The sequence below is a fragment of the Xiphophorus hellerii genome, chromosome 6, assembly GCF_003331165.1.
Source record: "Xiphophorus hellerii strain 12219 chromosome 6, Xiphophorus_hellerii-4.1, whole genome shotgun sequence".
NCBI lineage: Eukaryota > Metazoa > Chordata > Actinopteri > Cyprinodontiformes > Poeciliidae > Xiphophorus > Xiphophorus hellerii.
Genome location: NC_045677.1, coordinates 26,950,583 through 26,969,544, shown reverse-complemented (window position 1 = coordinate 26,969,544; position 18,962 = coordinate 26,950,583). Strand labels below are relative to the sequence as shown.

General features: G+C 40.0%; 1 protein-coding gene and 1 long non-coding RNA gene across 2 annotated transcripts; one reads left to right on the top strand and one right to left on the bottom strand.

The window, feature by feature from the left end:
* Positions 1 to 291: 291 nt before the first annotated feature.
* Positions 292 to 9,667, bottom strand: LOC116721293 (uncharacterized). Its single transcript, XR_004339571.1, has 2 exons — positions 7,167 to 9,667; positions 292 to 1,247 (listed from the first exon to the last, which is right to left on the bottom strand). It is a non-coding gene; the product is annotated as an uncharacterized LOC116721293 (long non-coding RNA).
* A 3,757-nt stretch (positions 9,668 to 13,424) lies between these two features.
* LOC116722350 (frizzled-8-like) lies at positions 13,425 to 17,114 on the top strand. Its single transcript, XM_032566588.1, has 2 exons — positions 13,425 to 15,426; positions 16,148 to 17,114. Exons 1-2 carry the CDS (start codon positions 13,765 to 13,767, stop codon positions 16,181 to 16,183), a joined length of 1,698 nt encoding a protein of 565 aa, XP_032422479.1. The 5' UTR covers positions 13,425 to 13,764; the 3' UTR covers positions 16,184 to 17,114.
* The last annotated feature ends 1,848 nt before the right edge of the window (positions 17,115 to 18,962 follow it).

The window sequence follows — 18,962 nt, the reverse complement described above, 5'->3', positions numbered from 1 at the left end:
AGCAGGTTTCCACTTCATCACATAAACTTTGTGTTTTGTTGTTTGCATGCTGACCTTTTCCCGCCCACCTTTTGCTCTTTGCACCACCTGATTTACTCCTCTCTCCCCGCTCCCACGCAGAGCCGCATTTACCCCAATAACTCTTTCTGTCGGGCTGGAACGGGGGAGGTCGCTCTCAGTTTACTGTGACCTTATGTGGGTGCACACGTGTGTTTGAGTGTGTATGTATTACTCATCTTGTGGGGACAAAACAAAGCCTCCAGAATGTAAACCACTGGAAACTTTCCATGATTATTTAGGATGGAGTTTTTTATTGGAGTTGTATGGAGCAATTTTGAGTAATCAGTATGTTAACAGGGGACTGCAGTCTGATATTTGCTCATGGCGGAGTTAAATCAACAGTGATGTAGAGGATGGCAGGAGTGTCAAACTCATTTTCATTTTGCCAGAATGTTTTAATAAAACTCAATATATTAAAATATTAATAAATATCTTTCTCTGCATTTGATGAGTACATGTTAAAATGAAACAATTTTGAACATATTTTCACAATGATGTAATTTGGTAGCATACAGAAGAAAACTGATTTGATATAATTGATGAAAATATATTTAAGCACACAGCTGTTTTATTTAAGGTCATTAGCAGCAGCAACAGATAAAAAGGTTAACACAAAAAGTTCCTAAAGTGTTAAAAGCAATATACAAAAAAACAAGATTAATGATGATAATAATATACTGTGCCAGAGAATATCAGAATATACTGAGCAGTTATTTGAAATAATCACACCAGACTCACAATCCAAGTGATGTGCAACTGAGTTGGATCACTTTTTCAAAAATATACATTATATTGACCATTTAAAACAAGATCCAAACAATATGCAATACAGTATATCAGTGCAGAAAAACAGAGGTGCAATAACAGTGGAAATGTTTTTAAAAAATGAGTAAGAACAGAGTGGATGATTGTGCAAACACCAGCATGGATGTAATCACATTAATTTTGTTGGGAGCAATTAAAAAATATATCCAAAGTTATGGGGGAATAAAGCAACATAGATGCATCTCTGAGGTGGAAATGACTTACAGTGGGAACAGTTGGGTTGACAGACCAGGTGGGGGCCTCTGCCAGGTTCTCTCTGGGTCAAAGTTGACTTTTCACCTTCCTGTGGAATCTGTCAAGCCTCCAGGTATAAATACATGCATGGAAAAACCACACTGGCAGCAGCCAACACACTTTTCTTTCTGAAAACAGAAAACAGAGTCACAAAACTCCAATTTTGGAGTAGCTAATTGTAGATTTTATTTTGTCATTTATACATTCAAATACACAGATTATGTTTATGCCCACACACAAGGTATGACTTAATGCGGTGGAAGATTCTGCTCACACGGGTAAATATTATGCAGGAACACTTGTGTAAATGTAAGAGAAACACTGAGTATCTGCTTGGCTGACAGTTTGGACAGATGTGCAGATGTGTGCCTGCATGCGTGGGACGTTTTCCGGAGTGTTTATTAACCTGTCTGTGGAGAAGTGGATATTTGTCACATTTCTACTAAATGAGTAAAACGATTCTAATTTACCCTCCAGGTGAAAAAGGCAAGCAGTCAGAATATGAAACTGCATGCACGTTATTTTAAGAGGAAACTGCACCTCATCTGATAGCCATCTCAAATGGCTTTTCCAGCTTCACTGCTTCAGGTATTCCAATCTGACAGGTTGTGTAGCAGCATAAAGAAAAGGAAGAAGAAGAAAGGACAAGCTGGGCTCTACAAGGATGAGGGGAAACCTGCCAAATTCCAGCCGGCCTGAGAAGTAGAGGGCATGACCCGGCCAGTAAAGTGATGCTGTACGGCTCATCTCTGTTTCTAACATTGACACTGTTGGCTTAAATGTTTCAGGGAAACTGGTTCTCCAAAATGTAAAAGACTCAATCACCAAGTGAAAATGTAGAAAGGTAAGATGCGCAGATAAATTTCTCGCAGCAGTTATCGCTTTGGTAAAATTAGAAACTTGGTAAATCTTGTAGTGCATCATTATGATCTCACACTAAAAATTGTTTGGATGTTAATCCTGCTAAAAACCCAGTGGTTCTACATTTCTAGTTTTCTGAGTCCATCAAAAGTTTATTACATTTTTAAGGCTTTAATGATTGTCATGGAAACTTGGTAATTCCTTTTTCTTGCAAATTTTTGACTTTTGAAACTCAAATTTCCACGTTTTTTCTAGGAAATTTCTGAGATGAATCTAAAACTTTCTGAGTGTTTTTGGTGGAAATGTATCCTTCCTTTTTTCCACCTGCAATGGCCCTACACTGTTGTATAAAACAGACATATGAATGCAGGAAAAAAAAGTTCCTGAACTCCTCAAGAAGCTTTAAAAAATCTCTCTAAGTGGTTTATGCGCATTAAGGCAAAATGAAGTAACTTATTTGAATCACAATCAGGGTTAATAGGGTGGGAAACATGTAGAATTACTGCTTATAGTTGCAGCATTCATTAGTTTGCTAGCACCCATCACTGTCACCCACTTAGCACTTTGTCAAACTGACAAGATGCAAAACGTATGTGTAATCTCTGATCACAGCAATCGATTGAATCCATACCACATGATGCTATTGTTGCTCATTCATCCCCTGCTCTATGCTGCTTCTGATTGGGTCATAACCAGGACTTTAAGTGAAAAATGATTCATGAGAGAGATGAGAAATGAGAGGCAGAACTGGAAAAGTCTGATCAATGTTCAGATAGATCAGCAGCACAGAGAGGAGGATCATTTCAGAGTGTAAAATGTAAAATATGTTGCTAAGAACCGTAACTTTTAGACATATGAGGTATGGATGTTTAACATGGTTTTCAAAAACTGATATGTTTTGGCATTTTTGGGCTAGTTAAGTGGACTGAATTGCTATATTTATTGCATCAAATTGAGATCTACCAAAATAACTTGGTTCATTCAGATTTGTCCATCATTATTATTCAGACTAATGAGGTTATAGTTTCAGCTACTAAAGCTAAAACAGGGGGCAGGCTGGGGGTTGCAGAAATCGCCATGCTCTAAGTGTTAAGAGAGACACATTATTAATTTAAAGCCTTTTAACTACTCAAAAAACAGCTTTTATTTGGATAATTACATACTGCACAATCAGTTACAGAGTAGATTTGTTTAAAATAGCTGCTGTCACCTCTCGTTTCCACTGCTCACTCCTAAAGGCCAAGCACTAATGGAACACTAATGGCTTTCAGTTCAGCACGGTTACATTTCTCACCCCGTCACCGTTTCTGCCTCGCTGACAGGCTCCCTCTGAGCTGCGAGCCGCTCGTAAAACAGGGCCAGCGCCTCAGAGCGAACAGAGCTGCGAACCTCTTCATGAATCCTCAGCTCTGTGCAGGGCCAGAGCCAGGCTAGTGACCGTGTTTACCTCTAAGAAGACGTCATCGTCACTGAAGAAAGCCCGTAATTATAAACATGCCACTGCCTGTTTCCAGTGGTCGCTAATTAAGAACAGGCCACTGTCGCCTAGGAGTCTTAAAGACGCCACAGGAACAAGTCGCAGTTTAGAAGGCCTCAAAGTAACAGACCAGCTACCATGCATACTGCATATAAACCACCATAAGAGGGGATTGCAAGGTGGTAGAAGGAAGAAACAAGTGGTCAAAATTTGGCCATAAATACTTTTAAATTATTTATTTACTGTCTCGCCTTTTACTGAGGCTCTGGTTTCCAAAATTGTCATTATAACTTACATATATGTCACTCTAGTAAAGAAAATCCCAGATGTTTGTTTTCATACTCAGAGCAAATATTTCCTGCAGCTGTAAAGCATAACATTTCTGCCAGAAGAAAGAATTAAAAGAAGTCTATCAAACAAACCAGTTATTTCAAATGAAAAAGATACACTCCATCTTATTTAAATTTGTGAACTTTTATGTTAGCTAACAGACTCAAGTATATGTGTTTTTATAGCTATTTGTGTTGGATTCTTGCAAATCATAAGTTCTATCAATTCAGTTTTTACTTTAAGCTACTTTGGAAGCTAAATCTGTAAATAATTATATTTGTAAATGTTGTGATTTCTTTGGTCATTTTTAGATCTTCCCATAAATTATTTGTGGGTCGTAACTTTTTCTAAACTGTAAGAAATGATCAGTTATTGTTTTGTCCATATTGTTGCTAGAAATAATGTATTTTTTTTTAAAAATTGCATTCAGAAGCCACCTGTTTGCCTTTTCCCAAATAATTTTGGTTTTGAAATCCGTGACATACGTGCAAACCTCTGATTAAGTGGTGTTCAATTTTCAGCTTTCTGCATGATCAGACCAAATGTCTCCAGGTCAGATGAGAGGAAGATTTAGGTTTGGCCGCAATGTGAAGATGAATGTTTGGAGGAGTCGAGGTGAAGTTTCCATCCCTCAGAACGCCTTTAGCAGCTTCTATGCCCTCATCATGGTGTGGGGCTTTTTTACTGCCAGTTAAATGTGCAATAAAGTTCATGACTCATCTGGAGTCGAATGTGTAAATCTGGGACCCCAAAATAGAAACTTATATTTTAATTTTGATCATAATCTAAAAATATTGCTGTTTTAAAATCTTTTAAATGAGTTTTATAGCACAAATCCAGCATAAAAATGTTGAAATCATATAAAAGACAGATTTATAAAACAGTCAGCTGATTTTCTCTTATCGTTTTTTGTATTTTACTTGTCATGATGACCTCACCTGCTTCCCCTAACTGCTCTGGGCAGGAAAACGATGTAGGAGGGGTATCTCAAACTTTTTACTGGGTGTTCCAGCAGAACACTGACGATAATTTATTCTGTCAGTATTTTACAGTCAGGAATAGAACAGGAATTGTCTCTGGAGTCCGTTTGCTTATTTCATCAAAGCAGCCATAAGTTCAATAGCCAATGTGGCTGCTTTGCATAAAAAAGCAGCTACATTGATTGTCTGTGAAACTCACAGACAATCACTGTCGCTTCCCGAGTTTACATCAGTGACATCTCGATCAGGAAAGTTGTTTGTTGCGGTTCAAGGTTATAAAACTAAACCAAACCTCCTGAAACCGTGAGTCAGAAGTGCAAGAGACAGAGTGAAACTTGTGAAAAACATCCCAGGGAGTAAACGTTACAATGTAACCTGACTCCGAGTTTATTTCTTCAATACCTTTAGGTGCAACAAAACAAGAAGGGGATGAAGGTTGTGGTTTCACACAAATAACTTAAGATTTTTTGTTGTTTTCATTAAGTTTTCTGATTAGTTTGTCAAAAACATTTCATGTAAGATTTTCTTCTTTTAACTGAACACAAAGATGAGCAGCAGCTGATCTTCTTCTGTTTGAATTTAGTTTTTCTATCTTTTCCAAATGTCTCTGCCTGCAGAAATGACCTCATGCAGGTTTTATTACATGCAACAACATTGAAGTGTGAAAATAATCCCGATTGTTGCTATTTTGTTTAGATGACTGCTAACAGGAGTAAATAAAAAACTGGAAAAGCAGATACAAAACATTTATGCATAATCTTGGGTCACATTGAGTAAAACTCACAAAACGCCTCTGCTCAAAATGTTTTGTCTATTTTCTTCTTGTAACAGATTAAATTATTTTACAGTTTGTATTTTCAAAACTGGACTTTCAGGTGCAAAAAGAAGCCACGTGCAATGGGACATTTGGGTTTGATTATGCGTCAACTCGTGCCTACCTTAGGAATGTTTTGTTCCCAATTTGCAACACTTTGTTTTTAAGTATTTCATATAATCTAATTATAGTTCACTATGACGAACTGAGATTATGTGATGCCAGTTGGTGATACCTACCAGCAGGAAGTCACTCAGACATTTTGGTCAACATTTGTCTTAATTCTTCAAAGTCAACTGGTCAAATTGAGTTTACAACCACAGTTAATGGAAGTAGGATGTAAAATCAAATCTTCAGATAAAAAATATTAATTTAATGTGAGTTAGAGCTTTATATTTTTATCATGACCTATCTCCATCTATCAAAAATACCAGAATGTAGATTTATGCTTGTTAGGTATCAGGATATGAAATTACTTGTTTGCAGAAACAAAATAGAAGAATGTTGAGGTGAAATGGAAAATATTTGGGTGTGAAACAGATGTATGAAGATACATATGGATGAATTAACTCAAAGTCTGTCTTGCTTCATTACGCTACACCTCCAAAGAGAAAAATCCAAAATAAATCATTTTTCCTGTTGACTTTAATGTCCAGGAATTGTTCTTACAATGTGTGTTTCCAAATTTATATCCACATCTTAATGTGTAGATCTGAATTATCATTGAACTGTATGGACGTGAGTTAAAGTGCCCTGCAAATAAACTGATTTTAATGTGACTTTAGTCGTTAGACATATCAGTATAAAACACCAGATCATGAAACAATCACAGCAGCAGGTTAGATCTAAGATGTCCTAACTTTTAATTGATAAATAAAATAAGGCAATTTGTTTTAGTGTGATTAAATGACTTTTTTCTATGGATTAAATATTAGACTAGACATTAATTTGTCAAAACTTTCTTAATAAAAACCTGAATCTTTTTGTGTCCAGATTTTATGACATGACTGCAGCTAAAGATTTTTCAATGTTGTTTAAGGCCAGTCAGACTTACTGGGAGGTTTTGATTAATAAGTCATGACTTTATTGTTTTTCATGTTAAAATACAAAGTCTCTGATATGAAATGAATTTTCCCCAGCATTTTTTTCTGGATTTCAAACAGTCACACAGTAAAATGAAAACGTGACAAAGCAAAAACTTGCTAAGCTTGTTTGTGTTTGGGATCCTCTGTGTTTTTAAGCCAATTTTTAGTTTTACACCTCCTAGTGTTTATCTATTAACTTACTATCAGTGTGTGTGTTTGGTTTCAGGGGTTGGTTAACACAGACCGGGCTGTCACGGCCCTGCCCGGCGGTAGACTGATTGGATGGGAGGGATTTGTGTCAGTGTTTGCTCTGGTTAATGAACGGAGGGAAGGTGAGCCAGCACAATACACACACTGTCGGTGCACCAACACAATCAGAGTGTGTGTGGGCGTGCGTGTGTTAAGGGTGACTGCTTAAAGCCTAACAACCCACCTCAGGCTGATTTGTAGCCTGCCTTTTAAGTAAACATGCCGGAGAGAGGCATGCCGAGGAATCTAACCTGTGGTAGGAAGGAAGAAATCCTCCATCCATCACTGGCCAGGAGCAGCAGAAGGGAGCAGGAACTCAAATTTCCGCCGGTCATGGCTGGGTAATTAGAGACTTCCACTCCTCTATGATTTACTAAGAAGTTAAAAAGACAACAAACTGTATGAGACAGAAGTGTCATCAACAAGTTCTCTTTCATTAGCTGGTTCAGAAAGGTCAAAGAAATCTATAACATCTAACTCACATGTACGGTGCCTTGAAAGAGTTTGAACACAAACTTTAATGCATTTTAATGTGATTACGTGTGATGGATGAACACATCACTTCTAAGCATTATTTCTAAGAAAAAGGAAATAGGTAGGCTACATTTTTTTAAAAACATTTTCACAAATGAAAGAACACAAAACAGTATTTGTACTTCCACAACCTTTGTCTAAATTCTGCTAATGTAAAAAAAAAAAAAAAACACAATTTCCCAATAGCAATGTTTCCCTTAAATAAGAAATGGAATTAAGATCATGCATAAATAAGATTGTCAACGTGATGAGTTGCTAAATATCATGGCAGAAAGGGATGTGAACAGTTACATTAAATATATCATTCAGCCAATGTGCTGTCTGATCAGCATCTTATTCAGGCGTTGGAGTGACAAGCCCCGCCTACCTGGGAGCAGCTATGCTGCATTTTGGGGAAATTGAAATAGTTGATTTTACTGAAGAGGTCGAACACATTGGACAAAACTTTTTATGAACTGAGTGATGCTGTAAGAGCTCTGGTGGAGCCAGCTGAAAAAAACAAAAACAATCCTCCACTTTCTGTCACCAGTAGTAACATCTGGCTGTTGATCACGTGACTCGTGATGAGAAAAAGGTTTTTATGTTGCAGTTTTGCGAAATACATCTATATCTATACGGTGAAAAAATTACCTCATCCTAGTGCAAGAACTTTTTACCGAAAAACGTGAAATTTTTTGAAATTGCTATGTTTCCATAAGAGCATTTATTTTGGTAATTTCAATTTGCGCAATTTTATGGATAGAATATGAACACTAATGTTTTGCATTCATATTCAGACTCCAATTGCCTTCAGAAGTCACCTAGCTAGTAAATGAAGTCCACCTCTTTAACTTTTAACCACATGCAACAGTCTGGCTTTGCTGCAGAGTCCCACAGGTCCTCTGGGTGTCTGGAAACGTCCCTGGTGCAGCACAGCAGGAACTCCACACACCGAGAGAGAATCAGCAGCAAACCAAAGAAAATATTAAACTTATTTAGGTCTCAAAGTCTTCAGAAAAGGTTTGGGGAGGTCATTAAAGTTACCAAATGAAGTTTCTCACCCTACAATAAAAACACATGCCTCCACTTTGAAATGTTTAACATCGTCACTTTCCTAAAATAATGACCTAAGTCATCGCTTGCCAAAAAAACGCAAAAGAAAAAACACTTTTGTCAAGAAACGACTTTGGCCAATGTTTTGCAAAGGTGACAATATGTATTTGTGTCCTGTAAAGACATCAGAATCTTTTAGTTGATTCCGGATGATTTTCAGCTTTTCAGGTAATTTTTAACCTAAAATGTTATTATAGACTTTCTACAGATCTGTTCTTCTAAACATTCTTTAGACTCCCTTGGGACTCACAAAGCCTTGACCCACAATAGTAGCAAAAGTCAGCATTAATGAATATTAATCATTAGAAATATTAGCACATTATCAGAGAAACAATGGCTGTGAGTTTGTGAGACGGCCAAACTTTCCATGAGAAGGATACAAAGAAAAACATTTCAGAGTTTCACAGCATGCCTCAGTGACTCTGTAAGAAACACCCCCACACACCCACTTTTTTCCCCCCTTTGGCATCAGGAACACTGAGAGCCCTGGGAGAATCTGGAGAAAGATCGGGTGGGAAAGCACGAGAGCAGAGCTTGTATGGTAGAGCGGGTCGGCCAGCCTGCAGAATGCAGAAATTGACTTCTAAGCAGATGCAGTAATTCCATTTCCACCCTTTTAAATTTGGTATGCAGGGGGCCAGCGCGTAACCCTAAACCCACCGTCCCCGTTGCACACAGAAGGCAGGAGGCGTAGTCGACAGTTGGTGGCTGGGGCCACCGAGTCTATCGGGCTTGTTAATCAATACGGGTTCCAGTCCGACAGACAGCGATTGGTGTAACTGATGCTCATTCTGAGCCGGCCATGATGGGAGGTGGTTCACCTGCTTCTGATGACTTTCAGCTGAATCCTATGACTCAGCTGGAGTAAAAGATACATTAGACACAAAACATTTCTGCATGTGCTTCATGGTTAAACATCTCCAGATAAACTGGTTTGAAAACTATTTATCTTCTGAATCACTGAGTTGCAATTCCAAAAACTCAAACCAGACATTGTCATTGCTGTTTTTTTTAAACTGCCCTCCTTCATCAAGCAACGGCATCCATGTCAACATTTTCGTACACTTTATGCCCTTAAAAATCTGGGTTGTTTTGTTTTGTTTTGTTTTTTTGTTTGTAAAGCTTGTTTCAGCAACAAAGCAGTTCAATGTGCAAAAAAAAATATCATGCGGTCATCAATGATGAAACAAGAAATAAATATTACTTTTGTCAAATGCCATAATCAAAATGTTGATTAATGTTCCAGTTACTGTGAATCAAAAGTAACTCTAAACTGGTGGGTTTTTAGCCTTGATTTATAGGAACTCAGAGTTTCAGCTGCAGTTTCCTGGAAGTTTCTTCCAGATTTGTGGTGCATAAAAGCTGATTGCTGCTTCTCCATGTTTGGTTCTGGTTCTGGATGCAGAGCAGACCAGAACCAAAAGACCTGAGAGGTCTGGAAGGTTGATACAACAGCAATATCATCATCCCACTGGCAGAGCTTTTTCTCATGATCCTCTCATGACTACTCATGCAAGAAGAGAAGCCACATGGATTCAGATTGTATTGTTTATGTGAGCTGAGCTTCGACGGACCCAGATTAAGGAAAGTTTGAGAGGGTGAGGAGGAATGCCGATCAGGATTGGGAAGGAAGTTGGCTCAGCTTCTTACACCAACAGCTGCAAACTAAAAGCCTGGAAAGCTCTGTTTGCATTCTAGTTTCTAGTTTCAGTACCAATTGGAAGGACTGAAATCACACTATTCTTTTAAAAAGTTTCTGTCTTTCAGTTTTTTGTTGTAAAAACTGTCTGAGATACTAAATTGCCACTTTTTCTATATATTGAAAGCATATTAAACCCCATATGTTTGCACAAGTGTAGCCACAGTAGAATTTGGATGCAGTTCTAAGACTTTACTGCAGATTTGTGCTGACTATTTAGAGGTAACCTGACCAAACAACTAACAGGACAGGAAGAAGATTGTTTGTTTAATTTATGGTTGTTTCTTTTACAACAAAAATCTTCAAGGTTTGAGACATTTCTGTCCCCAGAACACCAACAGAAGAACATTTTTGCAGCTAGAGGCAACAAGAGAACTCATAATGAGACGTTTCTGTCCTGACTGTGGACCAGCATGGCCTGAACTGTCTCAACTGCAATCTACGTACATCAGACAAGAATGAAATCATGTACAACGTCTGTCTTCCACTGAGAGATTTAATCGTCACATTTTTAAGGCCAGGTTTGAGGAAGCCAACGATCTGTTTTGCTGATATCTTGCAGAGTACTTCCAAACTTTTGATTCATACTCATCCAGATTCCATTTTCTGGAGTCCTCTGTCCCATTTAAGCCATTTTTAGTATAAACTGCATAATTTCCTGTTCTTTTTAGTTGATATTTCTATAGTGTGTGGTCTGGAAAAATTAACAGTCCGTCATGGTACATCCATATCTTGGCATTGGTTGATAAAATCCAAAAATCTGCACAAATTCACAAGATATTTTCCCATCCATCTTTCATAAAGATTGAAGGTTTTCCATTTCTGACCAACACTTTTTCACAAATGTCCATCATAGGAAGAGTGACATTTTTGAAAGTCAAGAGGTCATCTTGAATCTTGAATTTGTCTTTTTTCGTCACCAACGCCACCCATATGAGACGCCAAACCGAGCTAAAACACGCACCCTTCTACAAACGCTAATTAGTTCTGATAAAACCTGTGGATTGGAAACATTCTGCCTGTCTACCAAACTGTCTCAGCTCCATTTGAAGCTGTTAAATCCAATAATAAGTGTGAATGACTTTAATTAGTGCAATCACAATGCTGTATCTGCCTATGTTAGCTTATTTCCTTTGGGCTGAGCTCTGAAACTGTTTACACACACACACACACACAGTCCTGTTTGTTAGGCTGTTGGTGTGACGTGGTAATCGCCGACCCAGCATGCACTGAGTAAAACGTTGGCAGCAGCATTAAGACAAACACCCCCCCTCTCTTTAGAGCAAGTCGACCCCCTGCTGTGGGCTAACAAGCCCGTAGTAACCTCGCTTCACACACACGCACGCACGCCCCCACACACACACATTCTCTGTTTATTCCAGCTTCTGACAAGCAGCCATACACATGAGCATGTAGACACGTTGTCTCATTCTTTCACACATACATCCAACTCCAAGGCTACATGTACATTTTCACATTGTCAGGCATCCAAAGGAGGCAGGAAGTCTCTGCCTCCCCTGGAGGGCGAGTGACGGACAGCGTCATTGTTCCCTGGCGGTTTTCAAAACCACTTACTGACAGACGATGAATAAATTGGCTTCTGTCAAACTTATCGGCAAATTAAAGCTTGGGGTTGTTGGTGGCTGCATAAAAAATTTGCTTGCAAATGTTTGCTGGTTGGCGAAAGGCAAAGGGGTTGGTTAGTCCAGCTGCTTTTAAACAATGAACAAAATCACACCCTCCTCTGGGAGATTCACAACGAAATATCTGCATATTTCCCACAACGTTTTCGCATTTTACACCACAAAGTTAAGAAAACCTGCTCCTCTAGGCTGTTTCTCTGATGAATGCTTTTACTGCCTGATCTGTCAGGTTTATTGGTGTTCATGGTTTTAGTTTTGCGGTTTCGTGAGATGTTTAGACCTTAGGACATTGTTTAATAACCCTGCTTTAAACCACCCTGTCTGCTATGTTCCTTGGGTTTCATGATGCTGTTTGTTCGCTAATGTTCTCTAACAAATCTCAGAAGGTTTCGCAGAACAGCTGGATTCATACTGGGATTAAATTATACACAGGTGAACTCTATTGAAAGCAGTTGGCTGCAGTGGATTTTATTTAGCAGTCACAGCAAAGAGGGATAATTTTGTCAAATTTAAACATAAAATCTAAAATAAAAAAAATAATAACATGTATCCTTTTTCCTCCACTTCACAAGGGATCAAATTTATTCAAATCTATTGACGTTTGTGGTTGGAATGTGAATAAACTCAATGATTAAATTATTGTATTTTGATTACAGGAATCTTCTAAATATATATATATATATATATATATATATATATATATATATATATATTTCATTATAGTCTTTCGAAGTTCACTGATTGGCAATAGCTTTGCACATTTTGAAGAAGTTTTGTTTTTCAGGAATAGTGACAGTTATTGTCAACTATTGAAGATTTTCCATGAATATTTGCAGACTCTAAGTTAATAAACACTCGTGTTATATTTTGGTCTCAAACTACGTTCAGTAACTAATATACATTTATGACAACTAAATAAATAAATGATCAGAATCAAGTTTGTTTTCCAAGTTTGCACAAACACAAACAAGGAATTTGGATTTAGACTCCACTTTGCTCTCAATAAGGAAATTTAACATCTAAATAATAGATGAAAGAAAAAGTACAAGTTATGTTTATCTTGTTAATATCTATACAGATTTGTGTTTTTTGCAAGAGTCTGGAGACCTTGGACAATTAAGAAATACACACATTTTGTTTATAATGCTGGTTGTTTTGCGTGTTTGAGAAACGATGTGAACTCCCTTCATATGTCTCCTTTGGTTTAATACACACTGAGTGCTGCTCTGATGCTCTGACGTCCTCACTGTTGCGTCCTGTTGACCTAAAAAGCTCCATCAGTTGACCTGTTAGTTCACCACGAACAATTGGGATGCCTAACTGCATTCCTTCATAATGTATCTATTGTAACCCACAACGCTCTTCCCAAACAATCACACAAGAGAGAGAGAGAGAGAGAGAGAGAGAGAGAGAGAGAGAGAGAGAGAGAGAGAGAGAGAGAGAGAGAGAGAGAGAGACTTCTTGTAGAGCGTTTTGCGTAACGTAAACAAGGACAAAGTGATCGTAACCCTTTCCTCCAGGGTGAACGTTTTGAGCAAACACCTACAGAAGGAACTCCTGATTGACTTGAACTCCTTTCCTGTCCCTACGGGGGGAGTGTCCTCGTTCTCCTCATATAAAATGCAGCCCGCCTGTCAGCCACAGAGCATGCATGCACAGACACGGCGAGCACTGACACAAAGGAGAGTGAGGAGGCAGGCAGGATCTCCGGATTACGCGACAGTAACGTTTTCCTTTTGGGTCTATTTGGACTGAAAAGTGACACTGACTTCCTGAGATCTAGTATGAGTTTGACATACTTTCTGGGTTAACCGGACGCCCTTACAGAGCGCAAGTTTTCTGTCAGTTTTGTCCTGGACTGATTGCGCACAAAAGGCTACGATGGAGGTGCGCGTCCCGGGTTGGTGCGTCCTGTTTGTCCTTATCCTGCACTCAACGCGCTGCAAGGCGGCCAAGGAGCTCCAGTGCCAGGAGATATCCGTCCCTCTGTGCAAAGGAATCGGGTACAACTACACCTACATGCCCAACCAGTTCAACCACGACACCCAGGACGAAGCCGGGCTGGAGGTGCACCAGTTCTGGCCGCTGGTGGAGATAAAGTGCTCCCCGGACCTGCGCTTCTTCCTCTGCAGCATGTACACGCCGATCTGTCTGGAAGATTATAAGAAGCCGCTGCCGCCGTGCAGGAGCGTGTGTGAGCGGGCCAAGGCTGGCTGCGCGCCGCTCATGAGCCAGTACGGCTTCCCGTGGCCGGACCGGATGAGGTGCGACCTGCTGCCCGAGCAGGGCAACCAGGACACTCTGTGCATGGACTACAACCGGAGCCAGACCACCACCGCATCTCCCGTGCTGGCCAAGCCGACCAACCGGCCGCTGAAGCCGTACAACAAGAAGAAGAGCGGCTACGGTCGAGGCTTCCCTGGAAAACACAAACCTGCCGCGTCTCCCTGCGAGACGGGCTGCTTCTGCCGCGTGCCCATGGTGCCCGTCACCGCGGAGGGTCACCCGCTGCACAACCGCGTCAAGACCGGACAGATCACCAACTGCGCCATGCCGTGCCACAACCCCTACTTCACCCAGGAGGAACGGACTTTCACGGCGTTCTGGATCGGATTGTGGTCCGTCCTCTGCTTCATCTCAACTTTTGCAACAGTGGCTACTTTCCTCATAGACATGGAGAGGTTCAAGTACCCGGAGCGGCCCATCATCTTCCTCTCTGCCTGCTACATGTTCGTGTCGGTGGGATATATCGTCAGGCTGATCGCCGGACATGAGGAAGTGGCTTGCAGCAGGGAGAGCGGCGCAGAGCACATCCACTATGAGACCACGGGTCCTGCGCTCTGCACCATCGTCTTCCTGCTCATCTACTTCTTCGGCATGGCCAGCTCCATCTGGTGGGTGATTCTGTCCCTCACCTGGTTCCTGGCGGCAGGTATGAAGTGGGGGAACGAGGCGATCGCCAGCTACTCTCAGTACTTCCACCTGGCCGCCTGGCTCATCCCCAGCCTGAAGTCCATAACGGTTCTGGCGCTCAGCTCGGTGGACGGGGACTCCGTGGCTGGGATCTGCTACGTGGGGAACCAGAACCTGGATAACCTGCGGGGGTTTGTGCTTGCCCCGCTGGTCATCTACCTCTTCATCGGCACCATGTTCCTTCTGGCCGGGTTCGTCTCCCTTTTCCGCATCCGGAGCGTTATAAAGCAAGGCGGCACCAAGACTGACAAACTGGAGCGCCTTATGATCCGGATTGGCGTTTTCACGGTTCTTTACACCGTCCCGGCCACCGTCATAGTGGCATGCTACTTTTACGAGCAGCACAACAGGCAAACGTGGGAAATTACGCATAACTGTACGTGCGTAACGGACCGCAGCAGGCAGAGGCCGGACTACGCCGTGTTCATGCTGAAGTACTTCATGTGTCTCCTGGTGGGGATCACCTCGGGGGCCTGGATCTGGTCAGGGAAGACGCTGGAGTCCTGGCGGACTTTCTGCACGCGCTGCTGCTGGGGGAGCAAAGCGTCAGCGGGCTCCATGTACAGCGACGTGAGTACCGGACTGACCTGGAGATCCGGGACGGCCAGCTCAGTGTCCTGCCCCAAACAGATGCCTCTGTCCCGGGTCTGAGCGCGGCTGCTGAGGGTTTAAAACTGTAAAAACCCGCTCTTTGGAATATTTTTATTAAATAAATTATTAAAAACTGAGACTCCAAGATGACGGATTGGCCCTTATGTTTTTAAAAAGTTCTGAGCTGAGTTTGAACACGTGTTCCTTTGCCTTATCCAAATGACGTACGGGTTTAACTTGGGGGAGGGGAGGGGGGGTCTGACTAATTGTGTTGGGATTGTCCATCAGCGTGTTGTAATTAGCACATTAATGAGCGCCTAATGGCTTCTCTTTAAATAATGAGCCTGTCAGCAGCAGCAGCAGCAGAACAATGTACCTGCCCTGAAGAATGCAGAGTCTTATCTGGTATTAAATGAATGCATACATCCAGAGCCGGCCAGAGGCATAAGCAGACTAAGCAGGGTCTAAAGTATAAACTTCTTCTTTTTTAAAAAAAATAAAAAATCTCCTACAGTTTGTAAATCGTGAACTTTAAATGTTTTTGAAATGTAACAGTTCAGTTTGGGTTGGGTAAGTTGTCACATCTTCAACATCTTCAGTTGATTGATTTTATGTTGACAGTCGTAATTAAAAAGTCTGCTTAGACTCATACAATCACTCTACCTCTGCATACAGCTGATGACTTTGTTGTTTTCTACAGGTTCATGTGCAGGACTTTATCCTTCAGCACCGCTGAATGAGTTTTCTTACTTCCTTTTTCTTTGCATTCTGCATTAAATACAGCCGTTTTATAATTCAGCAATAAGCCAGCAGTTAATTAAATTCATGTTATTTATTATGTAATGTACCCGGCTGCAAAGACAGAATCAACATCTTATCAGATAAAAGTCTAACTTACGTTACAGCATAAAATTTGGATAAAGTAAAATAAGAAACTATATTTTACTTTAACAATTGAATGCTAAAAATCAGCTGTCAGCCATGAATGTTTTTAGGTTTTCTTTTTGTCAGAGAATCAGTCAGACCAGTTCATCAGCAGTCTTGGAAACAATGGACTTTAATGTTTTACCAGTTCTGCATTATTTCTCCATTGTGCGAGTGAAATGGTTAAATGTGCATTTACCAAGCTGCCCAGTAAAACATGTAAATGAAAACGCTAGCTGCTCTTTTTGATGTAGTCAGTGGCCACAATGACAAAACAAGATATTATTTCTCTCACTAACTCACTTTCTCTCTGACACTCAGCAAAAACGATTAACGCAACTTGAAACTATGACAGCTAACAAAACTTTCTAGCTATAAAGGTTTTCTGTAAGCTGCCCCATTTGTCGACATGTCCACTATTGGTTATTCCTCAGGCCGGCCCTGGCTGTGTGGTACACCTGGGGCTCTTCTTCTTCTTACTGTGAAGAACCGCTGTGTCTTAAACATCCACAATGAGAGCGCTCTGCTTGAAGCGAGCCCAAAGCTGAGCTGTTGTTCTCCATCCATTCAATGCCTTAAAACTGCCTCATACGGGTTGCATCAGCACGTATAGAGTGTATTTATATAATTATTGCTGTACATACTTTGTATAGTTGTATATGTAATTTCACAAGACTGTAAATATGTATAATTCCCACTTTGATAGAAAACTTTATTTTGAAAATAAAAAGGATTTTAATGGATCTTTTTACTTGTGCTTTATTGCAAAAAGCTTGAGTTGTTTTAATTTGCTGTTTATTTGATTAAAATAACTACAGGTGGTTGTCTTTTTAAATACATATTTACTATTAATTCTTCACCTGTTTCCCATTCAAAAATTACATTTTGGAGTAAAATGATCTCATGCCTTTTTCCATGTTTCACACATTTGTACAAATACTAGTGGAACATATTTCTTGCTCTCCAGATTTAATTGCTTTTGGTGAAATGAAAGCTTCCAAAAATAAAGAAACGTATATACTTTGCTTATTTAAGGATGCATTAGGTAGACGATTAAATGACTCCAAATAGGATATATTATTTACATTGTAGCCCTTTGAGCCTCAGGCTTCTAATTTAGATGTCAGACTAGAGGGACAGGCTTGTGACCGGCCGGCTGACTCCCTCTGTGGTGTGTGGAAAGGTAATTACGGCCCGATCAGTGTGTGGTCCGTTACTCTTCTGCAGGAAAAGACTGTCAGTCAGAGGTGCTTTGAGGTTTGGAGACGTTTTGTGTCCAGTGGTTACAAGTGCGCGTCAGATTGGGGGGGGTTTTATTGTCTCAAAGTGAAGAAAATAAAATTTTCAGATTAACTCAAAAGAAAAGACGTTGGGAAGCCTTAATGGAGTAACATAAATAAATCTAATGAGGTTGAAACTTTTCATCAACTTATGCTGCCACCTTGTGGTACAATTGTAAGAAACCGAAGTGTGTTTTCAGTTTTTTAGAAAAGACTGAAGGTGGGAAACAATTGCATGCTATGACATGTTTAATTCGGTTCTGTTCCTATAATTTCAGTTTAAAACAAACCCATATTGTTAAGAAGTTGAAAACATAAACATTTATTTAAAAATAATTGGGGGGTTTTATTAGACTACATTCAATCCAAGTCTTTTATTTAATTTTAGTCAAATCAAGTGTTCTCATTGAAACCAATGAACGTTCTGCAGTGCCTTGCTAAAGGCTTTAACTGGTTTTATTGGGTATCTATAGATTTAATGTTGAAAGAAAATGATGAATGGTTTTCTCCTTTTTTAAAACCAAGAACCTGGAGTGTCATTCCTACATAAATCCCTGTCTCTATATTAACACTAACGTTTTGGTGAAGGCGTCAGAGATTTGTTACAGAACATAAGCAGTTATGCTCTCCATAAATCATAACCTCTAAAGCTGCTCATCACCCTCTCCTCCATGAAATATGGTCTTAGCAGCATCATACTGTGGGAATGTTTTACTTTGGCAGAGACAGGAAAGGTGGAAGATGGATGGATCTGAATACACGACCTGTTAGACATTGAAAAAGACTCAAGACTGGGGTGAAAGTTCACCTTCCCTTAAATCAAACCATATTAATGTGTAAGAATTATTCAAAATTCAGGTCGTTCCTGAGTTAAAACTTGCAAAATATGTTCACAGGTTTCAATGCAACTTTAATTACAGCAAAAGGTTTTCCTAAAAGCATGAACTCAGGCAGCCTGAATGCAGATGCACACCACACTTTTCAGAGCTTTTGTTTGTTAAATAAACTTACATTTTGTCCATTGCAATTACACTTTATCCCAACAAATACATTCAAACTTGTGATTGCAATTTTTAAAAAGCTGTTATAAACCTCAAGCTGTTACATATTTTAGTAATAAAAAAAAAACATTTTGTAAGACACCGTGAAGTCACCAGGTAGGTATTTAAAATTACCCAAAAAGTCTGTTTTTGTGATCCTGTTTATCTTCCTGAATTTATCACGGAACTGAAGCGGGCTTGGACCTTCCAAAGAGAACAAATTGCTCTGTCTGCGCTTGTTAAACTCGAGGCATGCTGCTTTCTTTTCCAA

What these genes read in the sequence shown, in the direction of transcription:
- LOC116722350 (XM_032566588.1), top strand. Translation starts at nt 13,765, where the DNA reads ATGGAGGTGCGCGTCCCGGGTTGGTGCGTCCTGTTTGTCCTTATCCTG. An exon ending in CGGGCTCCATGTACAGCGAC is followed by an intron (nt 15,427 to 16,147) that starts GTGAGTACCGGA and finishes TGTTTTCTACAG; the next exon opens with GTTCATGTGCAGGACTTTAT.